The following is an 18,386-nucleotide window of genomic DNA, read 5'->3' on the forward strand; positions in this document are numbered from 1 at the left end:
CTCCTACCTGAAGTCTGAGCCAACACGCTTGCCGTTCTCCGGTTCCCCGGGGTCGGGGCAATAATTGGACACTTGTTTTACACCCCCCTCGTTCACTGGAGCAGCGCAGGAAAAGGGAAGAGAAGAGCAACGTGTTTATTTATTCATGTTTTACACGAATCTCCCAGACTTTACATCCTTTGTTCTCAAGCGCCAATAAAAGAGGGTTAAGCACATCGCCAGCAAAGCTACCAAGGGTCAGAGAAACATCCCAATGCACCAAACGCACATCGGTAATAATGTAAAACTACAAGTGCCTTTAGGCACACTTACAAATAAGAGGGCTTTAAGAGTTAATCCCAAATAAAGTTATTATGTGCCAAATGCCAATATGGCCTAGCCCTGTTACGCAAAGGCTGGGAACATTCTTTAAAAAGCAAATAAATATATAAATATACTTCTACAGAACATACTAATTACAAGAAAGGCCCTAATTAACAAGGTCATTGTTGCGGTGCTAGACAAATCCAGAGATTATAGAAGTCCTTAGTTAAAAATAAAGACTCACTAATCAGCTAGGAGTGGTAATCACTGTGCAATGTCTGACACACAACTTCTTTTGTCTGAGGGAAAATTAGTCAAATATTTTATAATTGAAACTGTAATATTTTCACGATATGCAGCTACTTATGATCAGTAAAAGCCACTATACATTATTGCATGCACTATATACTATAGAAAACTACTGTAGAAGTAGAAGCATACTCCTATATAAACAAGCTATTCTTCTAATATTAATACGAATACAATTCACAGTGGTGTCTAACAAGATAGCAGGATTAACATACATGATAGCGATGTTAGTGCCAATGTAGATAAAGCATCTATCAACACAAACAATCACTTGACTCAGGGTTAATGCCTGTATATATTCCTCAACAAAGAACAAATTGATCAAGCATTTAATACCTGGGGAATATGTGCAAACTGGATGACAAAATTGATTAATGATCGATGAAGACACTGACTACAGAAATTGCATGGCAGAATCACATATGCCTGCAGGATAAACAAGTCTAAACAAATCATTTGAACGTGATAATTGCAATGTAGAGGCACCACGTGTTGAGAGGAACTAAACTGCCGCTCAATTCAAGGCCTATCTCGCCTTGAATTCCCAACTGCCTTTATTGGAGTGGCCTTGTCATGTAGCAACATTCCCTCACAATCAGTCAATATCCCACTCCAATCAAAAATGAAGCCAATGGGAAGCCTCATCAATAAATGAGCAGCAAACTTGCATAGGCTCTTAATTGAGCACAAAGAGATGAAGTCGGATTGGTACCAGTAAATGAAGGGCCCTATTGATTCGCACGGAGGTATTTGTCACCGTGTCAGCGGTGGAGCACTGGGGCTTTGGTGAGCCCCGCAACTCACTCATATTTCATCATTCAGAGGCCGCGGAGCAGATACTGTGAAATGAAGGGCAATAACATTTCTATCCCATTGTAATTAAGTGTTTGGAGTGCGGCATTGTTGAACACGAATGAATCACTCCCCCCCCCTCCTCCCATCCCATCCCACCCCCACCCACCCCCACCCACGAAAACACCTTATTATAATGGTGAGCACAGCCAGCACGGGAGAGGCTTTTCCGTTCGACCCCGTGAGCGCACACAAGTCATTTCCATAGATAGCCATCAGTCATGCACGGTCGATCTTCGGGTCGCGGCGCGTTGGGCCCGTATAGGGGACGCCGGCGAGGGCCGCCGGGGCCCAGCGAGTGGAAGAGATTCACTCAGCGGCACAAGTAATTAAACACAGGCGCCGCAGGAGCCTCCTCAACACCTGCGTGCCCTTCAGGGTGCCACAGAAAACCTTGGCTCAGCAAGGGGGCTTTCGCGAAGTAGGGGCATCAGTACAGTACGCAGGGTTATTGGGACCCAGTTAGTAGTCAGGCACTGTTGTCTTGGTTGATTACTTTGGCTCATGAATAATTGAGAAGAAGCAGTGTGTGCGTGTGTGAGTGTGTGTGGGTGTGTGTGTGTGTGTGTGTGTGTGAGTGTGTGTGGGTGTGTGTGTGTGTGTGTGTGTGTGTGGGTGTGTGTGTGTGTGTGTGTGTGTGAGTGTGTGTGGGTGTGTGTGTGTGTGTGTGTGTGTGTGTGTGTGTGTGAGTGTGCATGCGTGTGCGGGTATGTGTGTGTGTGTGTGTGTGTGTGGGTGTGTGTGTGTGAGTGTGCATGCGTGTGCGGGTATGTGTGTGTGTGTGTGTGTGGGTGTGTGTGTGTGTGTGTGTGTGTGTGTGTGTGTGTGTGTGTGTGCGCGCGTGCGTGCGTACGTGTGTGCGTGTGTGGAGATTGTCCAGTGTCCTTCAAGAGGTTTCCAAAAGGATTTCTCAATCGACACAACAGGAGAAAGAGAGATGGCAAAGTGATAATGGCCTTGTACGTGACAGATTGAAGAGAATAGTCTGAAATGAATTAGACGATGATCATCATCTCCACACTGGCAAACGTATCTCGGGGGCCTACGACGGTGCCAAAGAAAAGCCTTAAAAAAATCATGAAGACTTACTGATTGAAAACTTGCTTGTGTTATCTCTTCCAGGTAATAACTTCACCCCTCTTGATTTGAAATCTCCTGATCTTTTCACTGCAAATGAGAACAGGATGAGTAACTGACTGTAGCATGCTAATCGCATCACAACTTAGGAAATGCACAAATGATTATTATTATTACCATTATTTGCACCACGCTGAAGAGCTGCTTTGTTTTGTTTTTTTCTTTATCTGATTTATTCCACAATTTTATAAAAGCAATCCATTCTTTATATCTGACAGACTTTTATTAGAAGTTACAATTGATCAGACATAAACAAAGCGTGATGAGTTCTTTATCGAACTAGTGTGTTTGTGACTGCGGAAATCGAGATGTAGTGGTGTGTCTAATAGTATCAACTCAAGAAGAACAGAGAACGAGCGATATTGTCTAACAGCATCATCCAAGCGGGCCTGATAATGTAAACACATAAAACCCCACCCCCAGACATCAACATCTGTGAACCGGAGCCAAAGCTGCAGCCATCACCACAAGCATCGTCTGGGAACACACATCTATCTGTGTTTTGATGCATTAATTTACAAAATTGCAGTTAAATTAAGACAAACATGATGTTAAGCCAACTTTTGATATGGCTGCCTTGTTTTCTCGAGATGGGAAAAAAAATCTAATTAGGCAATTTCTTCTAGACTTACTTATCAGATGATTAGTATTTAAATGACTATCAATATTCTCGCAGGTTTGTTATGTCACCTTGATTAAAGTAATATAAATGTATGGCAAAAGCTATCAGGCAAATTTGAAGATTGATGACAGACACTTTCAGATGAAGATTTTAATTAAATGATCACTACAAGAGAAAAGTTACTTTAGCAAGACTTTCTGCCCCCCACCCCCCCCAAAAAAAAACCAACTATGTTTTTCATTATTGAGATGGTCAAGTCATTGCATCATTTTTTTTCTGATTTGTACAGTGAGTGAATGCCGCAATGAAAACTTGCTTATCGAGCGTCCACTTCACTGGGGATTTGTAGCAGTTAGAGAGGCCGGGGTGCGACCACTCTGTTTCAAAGTTCAATACATCAACTGGTGGAGCATGATTCATGCAGCGCTGCAGCAAAGGTGTGTTGATACCCTATGGACCAATCACACGGTGGCTACACTCTAGCACCGGCTACGGACCAATCACACGGTGGCTACACTCTAGCACCGGCTACGGACCAATCACACGGTGGCTACACTCTAGCACCGGCTCACTATGGAGGAACAGCACTGAGACAGTCATGGGGGACGTAGATGAGCTACCATGCATCCAAGACTCATGACCAGTGGACTTACCTTGGTACTGAGCTGTAAATCCTTTATGTCGATGGTTAGTGTCCGTCACAAAATGCAGCCTTAGCCAGTTCTTGTTGCTGACTATGGGCACTGGAATGTTCATGCCCGATAACCTGTAAACAAATACACACACACACACACACACACAAACACACGCGCGCACACACACACACTGTGACATGTGACAGTGATACATTGGCTGTAAATATACAACCCCCAGTTTCAATGCTGCTAGCTGATATCCAGTTGCTAGTCAAACACAAGGATTAGATGTAGTCGGTGAAAAAGGCATCTCAAATTTCAAATATTTACTACCCCCAACCCCCCATGTATGTAAATAACCAAGCATATGCTGCAAGGATATTATTCATCCAAGAGAATGAGATGCCAATGGTCGATACATGTTGCAGATTACCCTGCCGAGAGAGTAATATTGCATGAAAAGCCATGCAGTGTGTGCTCTCTCTTTTAAAGCTATTTCTTTACTTCAAGAAATTTACTTCAAGATGCTTCTCTGCCTCAAGATTCAACAGTCATTTCAGTGGCTTATAAAAAGATTATCTTTGCAATGCTGACAGGGCTGGAGGTGTTGCAGTCCAACCGTCTTCAGTGGATGCGCCAGCACTGAGAGGGTCTGTCTTGGTCGTCCAATTTTTTCCATCTCGAACATATGGCAAAGATGTCTGACTGCAAAGTGGAACAGTCTCTGCCACAGACCCCGGAATATTCCAAACCTTCCGCTTCTTCAAACCCCTCCTAATCCTCATTTCACGTCATGGGGCTTAATCATGTTTGAAAGGCGAGGCTGGAGTGGTGGTATCATAAAACTGCCATACTCGAAGGCTCAGGGGATTGATCAGGAGAGCAGTAAAAGAAGAAGTTGGGAGTCATGAAGCTAGCAGACCTTGGACATGCCATGACAAACATCCCCAAACCATGAAACGATCACCTCTTATCAGAAAAACTCGCAATGACATTTGGCAGCATAGCATTGCGCATGTCCCCAAGTCATGGAGACATGACAGCTACCCTGCAGTGTATCTTGATGCCATAAATGGCGTGGAGTTTTTTTCCTTTGCTTAGAGGAGCATAATGCAATTTTTTACATTTAATCAAACTGAATTTCTCTGGTAGATACTACTTCAACTATTTATGCAACTATTTATGAGTGTCACACTTTTTTGTTTTGTATTGCTTTTTTGACCATGAAGTCTCAACGTGATTTCCCCTGGTTAATTAGAGGAAGGTGTATAATGAAAAACAATTTTAATGAAAAACAATTGTTTTGTTATGGACACTCAGCACATAACTACATGCAGTGTTACTTGGACCGTGCAAGTCGCATCACAACAAACACACATTTCGTTAAATAAAAATCTACAATGGAAAATGAAACACTCTCGATTGAGAGCACTCATCTCTCACAAGCATGCTGGACATGTTCTCTGACAGCTAGCGCTTGACATAAAGAAATTGGATAATAACACTGTTGAGCTAAGAAACTGCAGAAGCAAGGAGACAAGAAAAAAAAAATATGACACAGAGTCCGGTGCTCCTCACTTCCAGACCACTGAGTCAAAGGCTCCGTCTGCCGCCTGGACACTGTACTGGGCTTTTCATTGTCCCCGCTAACCAGACTTGGCCACCGCTCTACTCTACTGAGAACCTCCCGTCGGCCATACAAAACAACACCATCAGATGTGACGACAGAGACTGGAACTGGGGGTGGAAAGAGAGAAGACGATAGGAAGGAAAAAAGACACAAAAAAAGAAACCGTCATGTTTGGGAGTGAGCGGATTGACTCAGTTGCACCTCATTTGGCCAGGAGCCTTGCTGTAGGGAGGGAGCAGGCTTTTCTTCCTGATAAGAGCCCCCAGACAATTGGATTCTTTAAATGTCATGGCTTACCACAAGCAAACATGCTCTTCAGTTGGATTGTGCTCCTCTCTGCTAACTAGTTAACCTTGTTGAGTTCCCTCCACCATAACACCCCCCACCACCACCACCCCCTAATATAAACACTCTCTCTCATACACACACACACACACACACACATGCATTCCACACATCATCTGCATCATCTGATCTGAAAATTCTTTAAGATGACAGGAGTTATATGCACCTGGTGCTTAGCATGTAAAGCTAGGTGCAAGTTGCCTGAGTGTCAAGTGTTTTCTTGTTTTCTCTCTCAAACCTTTGCTCTATTAAAACCAGTTGCTCCTTTTTTGTAAGACTTTGTCTTTTCTTCAGAGTGCGAACAGCTTCATCTTTACATTATTGCTTTTTACGCACCTGGACTTAGAAACTATCATCTGAGCGCAACAGTATTTCTCTGCTTTCTCTCTCAAACCAAAATATAGATCTGTGAATGGCCTGTCGTGGCTTGTAGCAGAGGGAAAAAGTCCATCACCTCACAATCCCTTTTCGGGTCCACCACCTTCAAGGACCTGCAACAAAAAGCTTCATACAACTTTGGCAGTAAATTGACGACACCAATAAAATGCTAACCGTATCAAGGCCTCGAGTAAACTTTATAATTTTGGTGCAGCATTCCCGGGTCAACAGAAAAAACGAACATCAGCTTTGAGAAATAGCTTTAGGCCTACTGAAACACCATTGCATGGCCAGAGGTTATTTGAATGTCCTGTTTTGACGTTAGTTTAGGCAAAGTGGTGCTCTATGTGAGCTCGAGTGAAGATGAAAAATTCAATCTCCCAGCGCTTGATGGGCTTTTACGTGAATTCTTATTTATTAACTTTTCAAACACAGGGCCAGATCGAGCGCCGAGACTCCTTTATCAAACTGAGGCGAAAGCTTTACCCTTATACTGGGATAAAAATCAGCTATGCGTCGCTCACACACAACAAATTTGTTCTGCCACACCGTCTCCGAGCCCATTATTCATTTTACATTATCAAGTCAATAGAACAAGCACCTCAAAACACTCAGACCCTGCATGCTAAAAGAGCCTGTCACCTCATGATCCGACCACCATATAGCAATCTATTTCACATCAGAAATGGGTTTCGTGACTCGTTTTCAGTGTATGTTTTCCTCCCCTCTACCCAGTAGTCTGTTCTGTATCCTTCATATAAAGGTCTCCTGCTTTTAACCTTGACAAAAGTAATGGACCAGCAAAACACAGATCTCGCCGAAAAGCCTGGAATAAATTAGAAGCTAAGCCTGTTTGTCAGCGAAAGGACTGCCGAGCTAGTCAGGACCACAGAGATGGGAGCTGCTAACAACATCGAAACAAACAGGACAAATTGCAGAAAACCTGTGACCGATCAACGTGGCAAGATTGGAATTGAAATGAGGTGCTTTATATGTGAAAGCCGATAGGATCGAGCTGGACGAGCACTTTCTTTTCCATGTATCCGGGGTGCTACCACAGAGGATGAGGCCGTGTATCAATGCCGGGATAATTGTGTGGGAAAAGTAATTGTGTTTCCTTAGTGCGTATCACATGCTCCCAGTAGACAGATGTGTTTTACCACCCAAGACATCTGACTCTCTCCAGCAGTTTGCTTGCATATCCTGGCCCCAGGACGCTGGGACATATCATTCTTCCCAGAGCAGGCCACTAGCTGAGAGATATCATTCTTTTTAGGTCCATGCATAAATTCAAATTACTCATCATTCATCAACTGTTCCTGCTCTTTTTTGCCGACGTTATTCCTTTTATGTAGGCTATCCAATACTTCTATGTTTACATGTTGCGTAACTTAGGCTACTCTAGAACACTGTATCAAAACACAAAAGCTCTTATGGAACGCCCAAATGCATTCCGCCATTCCTGGACTATGATTCTTGTGCAGGACCATACTATCACCACACCTCTGAACCCCATCTTTGCCTCATCGCTCCACCCATCTCTTACCCATATTCACGCACCACCACCCAAGTCAAACCTCCACCTCCAAGAAATTGGAAACAGAGGTGTGCCCCGTCCCCAAAACACAAATGGGAGTAACACGCCTTTAAGTTCCTGTGAAGAGAAATATCTTGCCATCATCTGTCATGACTTGGAAATGGAATTCTTCAGCCCAGAGCCCTCAAGCCATCAATAACAAAAACAAAAACAAACTAGATGGTTAAAAACAGTATGAGTCTACATGACTCATATTTTCGATGGATGCTTTGTATCAGTACTGTGGTGTGTATCTTTTTTTTTATAGAGGACTTCTTCCAATCACATGAAACAATGGAGAATCTAGTGAAGATGTCTAAACTCTTAGATTGTTTAAGAAGGAAAATGCTTTTCTTTGTATTGCAATTTCAATCACGAAACATCACATTGACTCAGGCCATGAGCAAACACATCACACCACATCAGACATGCACGCCATGCATCTCCCCTTCAAATCTTTCAGGTAATCACAGTTTATTATCTTGTTAAGCCCATCTGGATCCCGATGGAGGCAGGACACAGGTAGGCGAGCCTCCCAAAAACCTGATTAAAATTATATCAGCTTTGTGCTAGCTGTCTTAGTAGGGGGGATTCAACAAAGCCCAACTATTTTTGCTTAAGCTCCCCTGTTTTATTTAATCATAGAGTATTGCACATGTTTGAATTATTGTGTGTGTGTGTGTGTGTGTGTGCAGATGAGACTAAGAGGCATTTTTATGCATTTGGTGTCAAATTCGGCTTAATTGATGGTTGAGGAATGACCATTAGAAGTTAGCAAGGGGATGGCTGTTAGAAGTTAGTACGGGGCTATCTGGCCTTTTTCTCTTTCTTGGGAAAAAAGCTCCTTGTTCTCACATCTCAGAAATTGTGAGTGATCTGTAACTTACAATATGTCGCTTGTGCCCTTTACAACATGGAGAAGTATGGCAATATGATATTAAAGGTCACCCGGACCAAAAAATTGATTTGTTTATTTGGTCTGCACGCCAGAGGAAGGAAGTGAAATCTGCTGCTGAAAGAACCTGGCTTAATCTCTCATGTACTTTACAGAGATGGCAAGAGCAAGAAATCAATGAAGTCACTGGCAGGAGGGCATCACTAAACACTGCAGTGGTGACTACATCTAGCTGTTCAAAAAAAGAATTGGTAACACTTTACATGAAAGTATCTACATAGTAAGAGTGACATGACACTTTCATGAACATGTCATAATCATTATAAACAAGTCATAAATGTTTATGACTTCTGTCATTAAGTGTCATTTGGTTTACTTCTGTCATTAAGTGTCATTCGGTTTTTTGTCATAACAAGTTAGGGTTAGGTTTAGTGTTAGGGTTATGATAGTGTAATGTTACTCTTATGTAGATACCTTTAAGTAGTGTTACCAAAGAATCTGTAAACATAGGTTTTTTTTTAAAGAATTTATTATGTTTATTCACAGGGCAAAGTGGAGGTATAATAAGCTACAGCTATTCATTTTAGCAAGTTTGCTTTGTATGCAACATGATGGCAGGGAGTATAGAAAACGCTAACTGTATGCTAAATAAAACTTCAATATTTCATGAATGCCCCTTTCATGAACTACCACACAAGATCCATTTTCATCAGAGCTATTCATTTCAGCAGGGCATGCCTAAACATATTACATATGCTACACTTCACATAATTCCCTTTATTACTTTATTGGTGAAATAAGGCATCAGCAAAGCAAACTTGCCTCACTTGATATTTTAAAACCAGTGAGATAGTGTGTGAACACACTTCCGACCACACTTACTGTATGTTACTTGTTTTGCACAAAACTGTGCAACTATGACTGGATACTTACTTAAGAAATTGCATACTGTACTCCAGGATGCTGTCCATTACAAATGGAAAATATTCACCACCATTTTATTGATGAGCAATGCAGTATTACGCTTAAGGGTTTCAGTGTGATTTACTTAACTTATCATGAGCAAAGCCATCTGCACATCAATCCTGGCCTTAATGCATCCCATAGCAATCCAAATGCATTACAGCTTGCACTGTAGCTGCCATTAGCATTGCATTCCTACAGTAATCTATTCAAATGAACTTCCAGAAGTGAACTGTTATGATGATTTGACATTCAATTGGGATCATTTATCAAGATTTGCAAAATACTTTTGATGAACCTTCTTTGCATATCATCTGATCACACAATGAGAGTAAGTGTATCATACTGACGTACTGTAAATTATTGGGTTCACAATGTTATGCTAAATGGGAGACTCAACTTCAATACACACACACACACACAAACTGACAGGTGTATGCGGCATCAGGTTAGAAAGACCAGAATGCATTCTGTGCTACGACGGTTATTAATTCATTACAAAGCCACGTGACATCAATGCCTTTTGTCCATGAAAAACACAAACACATTAGCATTTTGTCCACAAAATACTGAAGAACGCACATTCAGTGCAGAACTTTTGTACTTTTGCAAAACACTCATATCTGCAGTTCAAGTAATAGGGCAGCTGTGGCCCACTGGTTAGCACTCTGGACTTGTAACCGGAGGGTTGCCGGTTCGAGCCCCGACCAGTGGGCCGCGGCTGAAGTGCCCTTGAGCAAGGCACCTAACCCCTCACTGCTCCCCGAGCACCGCCGTTGTAGCAGGCAGCTCACTGCGCCGGGATTAGTGTGTGTTTCACTAATTCACCGATTAGGTTAAATGCAGAGACCAAATTTCCCTCACGGGATCAAAAAAGTATATATACATACATATACATACATACAAGTTTAAGTGGCCTTTGTTTTCATGGACAGAATTCTTCCAGTATCTCACTGACTCATAGGCTATATGACACCAAACACCTTTAGTGCATGTTATACTTTGATGTCTACTATGATCTAGTATGATGTCTACTATGATCATCTACTATGATGACAAACTATTCAATGGCAGTGGTCATTGTGTGACACTTTATGTTTTCAATGCCACAGGAGTATAAATGTTGGCCTAGAATATATTATGTGGACAGAATTATTATGAAGTGAGTTTATCTGTGTTCACAAAGTGAAAAGTGTATTCAGCCTTTTGTCCACAAAATCAGCAAAAAAGTCCATTCAGTGTACATTATGAATCATGTTTTTTTCCTATGCAAAAAAGAATGTGCTCTCTTAGATGTTTCATGGACACAATGCTAAAGTATTTATGTTTTTCGTGGACAAAAGACAAAACAATGTTACATGTTTTCATACAAAAAAACGTGCAAAATACAAACAGTGCCTGATTATTCCCGATTGTTTGTCCAAGAAAATCATACATTTAAGTGCATGAATGAAATGTTTTCCAAACTGTGGTGATCTCGTCCAACTTCGTAATCTTGGAAAGGGCCCTTTTTTGCCCTTGGCATAAAAACATAACTTTCCAAACATCCCTAATTTTCATAAGTTTGCATAATTACAGCAACACCAAAGACACACAATGGCAGCAGCGCGCGGCTGTATTGTTTATGAGCAACCTTTGAGAATGCTCTGCATGTGTCCGTGCTCTAATGGTGTCCCGCTGTAATACATTTTGAGGCATGCCACACTGTGAGGGAAATTATTACCCATTCACTCCAGACGGCAGGCAACACTTTCAAAGGCTGAGTGCACAGCTCAAAGGATTCAGACTTTCCCCACTGCGGATTTCATTGTGATTAAGTTCCTTACCTCCACCTGCGAGCAACTGTCTCCTTCCCTATGCCTCAGTCCCTCCTGTACCCTTGTCAACCCAATAACACATACTAATACTGAACTTTCAAATCTTTCTGGGGGAGCCATAACGCAGCAGTTAGCTTTGGTGTTTCAAGCCATACACGGGACCAGTGCCCGCAGGAACTCAGGTTCAAGTCTGGCCTGAGCTCATTTTTGAAAACCACTCCCCATCTTTTGACATCTCATTAAACTGTCTACTATACTGTCCTGTCAATGAAGGCAAGAAAAGGCCAAAAATAAATCTTAAAATAAATAAATAAACAATATCCGCTCTCTCTCTCTCTCTCTCTCTCTCTCTCTCTCTCTCTCTCTCACCATATTGTTGGAGGTTCGGATCCCTCCACCTCCAGGTATTCCAACTTGTTCTCCAACTGGAACTCGGTGAAGACCAGGGAGATGGTGTCCCCGCTGTCGGCCAGGATGGTCCAGGTGCACTCCCCGCTGTTCTTGTACTCGCCCTGGAAGTCTGGGCTGGAGATCACCCCACTAGAGCCCCTCAGGGTGCCACCGCACGTGTCTTCCGCTGCCAATCAAACAAACAGAAGTCAGGGGTTAGCTAGGAAGTCATCAATAAAATAGAGGTAATAAAAAGGCGAAGACAAGTAAAAATGTTAATCTCACTGAAACTTGGGTAGCGGAGGGGGAGAGCCTCTGTCAAGAACCGTAGTTTAAAAGAAAATTCCAGCCATTTTTCACATAGATCTTTGTTTCTCAAGGTGACTGTCGGTACGTACTTTTTTTTTTCTTTTTTTTAATCGGTGCTACCTAGCTCAAGTTGTTGCAGCCAACAGCTAGAGCAGCCAGGCAGCTACAGTGCCTGTTTACTGTATCTTAGTATTGCCCCTCTGAGAACCAGAGATTTTTCTGTATGAAATTTCATCCAATATAACATTATAATAACTACATTTTGAACTTTTTTCCTGGTCTGATTTTTTCCTCTCCAAAGTTAAAGGCACCCTTAATAATTTTTTGACCTTAACATAATGTTTCCAAAATCGTTTTGATGGAACATAACCTCATAACATGGCAAACGTCACTTCTGCAATTGTCTGAGCAGCCCTCTGTAGGCGATTACCGACCTAGCAACTTCCTATTTTGGGTAGGAAACTGCGTTAGTCATTCAGTAGAGCTTAGCATATCTTCTGAATTCATGTGATATCGATTTATTTTAGATGCATTTAAGGGGTATGGTCTAAGGGTAGCAAATTCTAATGTCATATGGGGTGGGAAATGAGCAGCAATCTTAAGGGACTTAAAGAGTTACAATATGGGTTGTTACAATACAATACTGTGTAATAAGTAACACAGTATGTCTTTAATATCCATTTCTCCGGGGGCGCTGTGGCGCAACAGGCTACAGTGCTCGTACCATATACAGGTCCAAGTGTCCACAGGGACCCAGGTTCGAGTCTGACCTGCGGACATATCCCGATTCCACCCCATCTCTCTCTCTCCCACTCACTTCCCGTCTGCCTCTTCACTGTCCAATCATAAAAAAGGCAAAACAAAAACAAAACATTTCTCCAGCAACAATGTCATTCACTCTCCTTTTAGAAGGGGTCAGTGCTTGACCCTATAGGAGCAAACCCATGGCAACAGTCAATAAATGCTGTTTTATTCTACCATCTAACTTCAACTAGCCAGGGAGAATGGTGCCTTTACAGTGAACTTGTTTACCTGAGTTTACCTCAGATCTCAGCAACCCAAGAGGTTCATGTACAGTATGCTATTATCTTGTATTTTTAAAGAGAAAGACCTTGCAACCACTATATGAATCAAAAGTCTCACCCCTTAGGAGGAACCTTCTATCAATAAACAGTTGATCACAAAAAAAAAAGGAGGAACCTTCTGTTCAGAGAGGCACAAAAGAGGTCCGTCAGAGAGTCTGAATCCTTGAGAGGAGCCTACTATCTGAGGGGAGGTCGCCCTGCGTGGATGTATAAACCACTTCCACGCCGAGCATATTACAGCTCAAGATCATTATGATTTACTGTTGAAGTTGATGGCCAGATGCTATTTATCCCAAGCCTACAGCACACTTATACTGCATACATTCATCATGTGTTCGCACAGATTTCCCCCTGTGAGGTGGACTGCAGGCGGTGATATTGCTAGCTTACTGGTCTGCCAGTAGAGCTTCAAGACCAACACAAGACCAGACGTGAGCTAGCAGACTAAGACCAGATCAAGCTTGTGGTAAAGTATTAATCCACAGAGAGGCAAAAAGTAATGCACAGGCAAGCCGACTCTACGGCAGGGCACAAAGTTTCATTAACAACGCCGAAGACAGGTTAAAAACACACAAGCATCCTAGGTGTGCTTCAGAGCGACAAGTCTGTCGTAGACAAAGTCTTATGACATGTCATTTTCTATATTTTTGATATGTTGCTGAGTGGATCATAAACGGCCCCAGCAATGAATAAATGTGATTGATAATGACTGACTGACTATTATTTTGTTACATGCTTCAAATGTAAAGCACTTTGAGCTGCATTCTGTGTATGAAAGGTGCTATACAAATAAAGCTTATTATTATTGGGGGCCAAGCAGCGAAGCTGCGAGGCAACCCATAGTGATTCTACGTATTCTTATTGGGGGCCAAGCAGCGAAGCTGCGAAGGCACCCATTGAGTTACTAGCTTTTCCTATTATTATTATTACACATCTGCCATTGGAGTCTATGGCAGCCCATAGAACGCCTGGCTAAAAAGTGCAGATTTTTTGGCAGAAAGTTTCGGGACACTCATTTACGGACCTCTAAACCCAGCCGTCTAGCGCCACCAACAGGTCAAAGTTTGGCCGAAAGTTGAAAAGCTGGGTTGAAAGGTATTTGCAAGTCATTATTATTATGAAATTTAGCGCCCTGATTCAGGACCGTCCCATGATCACTCTCACCAATTTACAGAACTCTATGCCGAACACTCTAGCGCCACCAATGGGTCGAATCTGGACTCACATTCACGCATGTAACAATTGAACGGTGTGTTCGATTTTCACAAATCAAGCACCGTTGGAATCCCTGGACTGACTTGAGTTGAATGACCCCTACTACGTCACTTTCCGCCATACTGGACCTCCGCCATATTGGATTTAGTCCAAACTCTACGAAAATGTTCAGCGTTCGTAAATTTCCTCCGATTTTCATGACACTTGGCTGAGATGATCATCAGACCGAGCCGCACAAAAGATACTTGGCAGATTTTTCAATTTCAAGTTTGTTTGCCCGTGACAGCCAATCAAATATGGTGACGAAGCCGCCAAACAGGAAGTGGACAAACATCTAGGTGACGCTTTGAGTTAACATAACAAAACTCGAGACCATTAGTCAGGACACTGTCCCAATCACTCACACCAATTCTCATGCATATACATTGAACACACTAGCGCCACCACCAGTTTAATGCTGGACATGCGTTTATGCGCGTGATCCTTGACTCTTTTGTCTGATTTTCACAATTGAGGTAGCGTCTGAATCCTTGGACCATCCCGAGTTCATCAACCCCTATCCCGTCACTTTCTGCCATATTGGACCTCCGCCATATTGGATTTGGTCTAAACTCTACGGAAAGTTTCAGCGGTCACAAACTTCATTTGATTTTCAGGGAACTTGGCGGAGATGATCTTCAGACCGAGCCACACAAACGATACTAGTCAGATTTTTTAATTTAATTTTTGTTTGCCCGTGACAGCCAATCAAATATGGCGACGATGCCGCCTAACAGGAAGTGGGCAAACATCTCGGCTACGCTTTAATGTATGAAGTCCAAACTTGGTACAGGGACTTGGTATCTGATTGTGAGGACGCACTAGGAAATTGGCATCATTTGGCCTCTATAGGGGGCGCTGCAATACAGGAAGTGAGCTTGTATCTCAGCAACGCTTTGATGTACGAAGTCCAAACTTGGTATAGAGACTTGGTACCTGATTGTGGGGATGCACTAGGAAATTGGTGTCATTTGGCCTCTACAGGGGGCGCTGCAATACAGGAAGTGAGCTTGTATCTCAGCAACGCTTTGATGTATGAAGTCCAAACTTGGTACAGGGACTTGGTATCTGATTGTGAGGACACAGTAGGAAATTGGCATCATTTGGCCTCTATAGGGGGCGCTGTAATACAGGAAGTGGGCTCAAATCTCAGCAACGCTTCGTTGTATGAAGTCCAAACTTGGACATATTAGCTGATTGTGAGGACATGCAAGGAAAGTGGTCTCATTTGACCTCTAGGGGTGCTGTAATAAAGAATGTGAGCTCACATCAAAGCAACACTTTGGTGTATGAAGTCCAAACTTGGTAGACGGACATGGGAGCTGATTGTAAGAACGCACAAGGACATTGGTGTAATTTGGCCTCTAGGGGCACTGTAACAAAGTAAATGAGCTTATTTCTCAGCCGTCAAACTTGCTGTGAGTGCTTGCTCATGCCATGGCAACGCCATTCCTGCTATAGCGCACTGCTTGGCCCCCGCATTGCTGCTTGCAGCTATATTTGGGGGCCAAGCAGCGAAGCTGCGAAGGCACCCATTGAGTTACTAGCTTTTCCTATTATTACACTTCTGCCATTGGAGTCTATGGCAGCCCATAGAACGCCTGGCTAAAAAGTTCAGATTTTTTGGCAGAAAGTTTCGGGACACTCCACTGACCACTCACACTCATTTACGGACCTCTAAACCCAGCCATCTAGCGCCACCAACAGGTCAAAATCTGGCCGAAAATTGAACCGCTGGGTCTAAAGTTATGACATTTGGCACACTGATTCAGCACTGTCCCATGATGACTCTCACCAATTTACAGAACTCTATGCCCAACACTCTAGCGCCACCAATGGGTCGAACCTGGATTGCATTCACGCATGTGACCATTGAACGGTGCGTCCGATTTTCACATATCAGGCACCGTTGGAATCCCTGGACCGACCTAATTTCAATGAACCCTATTACGTCACTTTCCGCCATATTGGACCTCCGTCATATTGGATTTAGTCCAAACTCTACAAAAAGTTTCAGCGGTCAGAAATTTCATCCGATTTTCATGGAACTTGGCGGAGATGATCTTCTTCCCGAGCCGCACAAAAGATACTTGTCAGATTTTTCAATTTCATTTTTGTTTGCCCGTGACAGCCAATCAAATATGGCGATGAAGCTGCCAAACAGGAAGTGGACTAACATCTCTGTGGCATTTTGAGCTAACATAACAAAACTCGGTACCATTAGTCAGGACACTGTCCCAATCTCTCACAGCAATTTTTATGCATACATTGAATACTCTAGCGCCACCACCAGTTTAATGCTGGACATGCGTTCATGCGCGTATTCCTTGACTCTTTTGTCTGATTTTCACAATTGAGGTAGCGTCTGAATCCCTGGACCATCCCGAGTTCATCGACTCCTATCCCGTCACTTTCTGCAATATTGGACCTCCGACATATTGGATTTAGTCCAAACTCTACGAAAAGTTTCAGCGGTTACAAATTTCATCCGATTTTCACAGAACTTGGCGGAGATGATCTTCTGCCCGAGCCGCAAAAACGATACTTGTCAGATTTTTCAATTTCATTTTTGTTTGCCTGTAACAGCCAATCAAATATGGTGATGAAGCCGCCAAACAGGAAGTGGACTAACATCTCCGTGACGCTTTGAGTTAACATAACAAAACTCGATACCATTAGTCAGGACACTGTCCCAATCACTCACAGCAATTTTTATGCATATACATTGAACACTCTAGCGCCACCACCAGTTCAATGCTGGACATGCGTTCATGCGCGTGATCCTTGACTCTTTTGTCTGATTTTCACAATTGAGGTAGCGTCTTAATCCTTGGAACATCCCAAGTTCATCGACCCCTATCCCGTCACTTTCCGCCATATTGGACCTCCGCCATGTTGGATTTAGTCCAAACTCTACGAAAAGTTTCAGCGGTTACAAATTTCTTCCGATTTTCTCAGAACTTGGCGGAGATGATCTTCAGACCGAGCCGCACAAACGATACTTGTCAGATTTTTTAATTTTAAGTTTATTTGCCCGTGACAGCAAATCACACATGGCGACGATGCCGCCTAACAGGAAGTGGGCTAACATCTCGGCTACGCTTTAATGTATGAAGTCCAAACTTGGTACAGGGACTTGGTATCTGATTGTGAGGACGCACTAGGAAATTGGCATCATTTGGCCTCTATAGGGGGCGCTGCAATACAGGAAGTGAGCTTGTATCTCAGCAATGCTTTGATGTACGAAGTCCAAACTTGGTATAGAGACTTGGTACCTGATTGTGGGGATGCACTAGGAAATTGGCGTCATTTGGCCTCTACAGGGGGCGCTGCAATACAGGAAGTGAGCTTGTATCTCAGCAACGCTTTGATGTATGAAGTCCAAACTTGGTACAGGGACTTGGTATCTGATTGTGAGGACACAGTAGGAAATTGGCATCATTTGGCCTCTATAGGGGGCGCTGTAATACAGGAAGTGGGCTCATATCTCAGCAACGCTTCGTTGTATGAAGTCCAAACTTGATACATGGACATATTAGCTGATTGTGAGGATATGCAAGGAAAGTGGTCTCATTTGGCCTCTAGGGGTGTTGCAATAAAGAAAGTGAGCTCACATCTCAGCAACACTTTGGTGTATGAAGTCCAAACTTGGTAGACGGATATGGGAGCTGATTGTAAGAACGCACAAGGACATTGGTGTAATTTGGCCTCTAGTTGTGCTTTAACAAAGTAAATTAGCTTATTTCTCAGCCGTTCTTTATCCAATTGCCATCAAACTTGCTGTGAGTGCTTGCTCATCCCATGGCAACGCCATTCCTGCTATAGCGCACTGCTTGGCCCCCGCATTGCTGCTTGCAGCTATATTTGGGGGCCTAGCAGCGAAGCT

General features: G+C 43.0%; 1 protein-coding gene across 1 annotated transcript in view; it reads right to left on the reverse strand.

The window, feature by feature from the left end:
- csmd3a (CUB and Sushi multiple domains 3a) overlaps nucleotides 1-18,386 on the reverse strand; it is a 228,235-nt gene that overhangs the window by 148,150 nt on the left and 61,699 nt on the right. Inside the window, exons 5-8 of the mRNA XM_076280031.1 lie at nucleotides 11,832-12,039; nucleotides 3,877-3,989; nucleotides 2,554-2,631; nucleotides 8-95 (exon numbers count right to left, since the gene is read on the reverse strand). Coding sequence (XP_076136146.1) covers nucleotides 8-95; nucleotides 2,554-2,631; nucleotides 3,877-3,989; nucleotides 11,832-12,039 — 487 coding nt within the window. The remainder of the gene's footprint in view (nucleotides 1-7; nucleotides 96-2,553; nucleotides 2,632-3,876; nucleotides 3,990-11,831; nucleotides 12,040-18,386) is intronic.

Source organism: Alosa pseudoharengus, unplaced genomic scaffold (genome assembly GCF_046254945.1).
Source record: "Alosa pseudoharengus isolate Yale_2024_CS ecotype anadromous, Long Island Sound unplaced genomic scaffold, YU_APseudo_1.1 YU_APseudo_1.1_scf_12, whole genome shotgun sequence".
In the NCBI taxonomy this organism is placed as follows: domain Eukaryota; kingdom Metazoa; phylum Chordata; class Actinopteri; order Clupeiformes; family Clupeidae; genus Alosa; species Alosa pseudoharengus.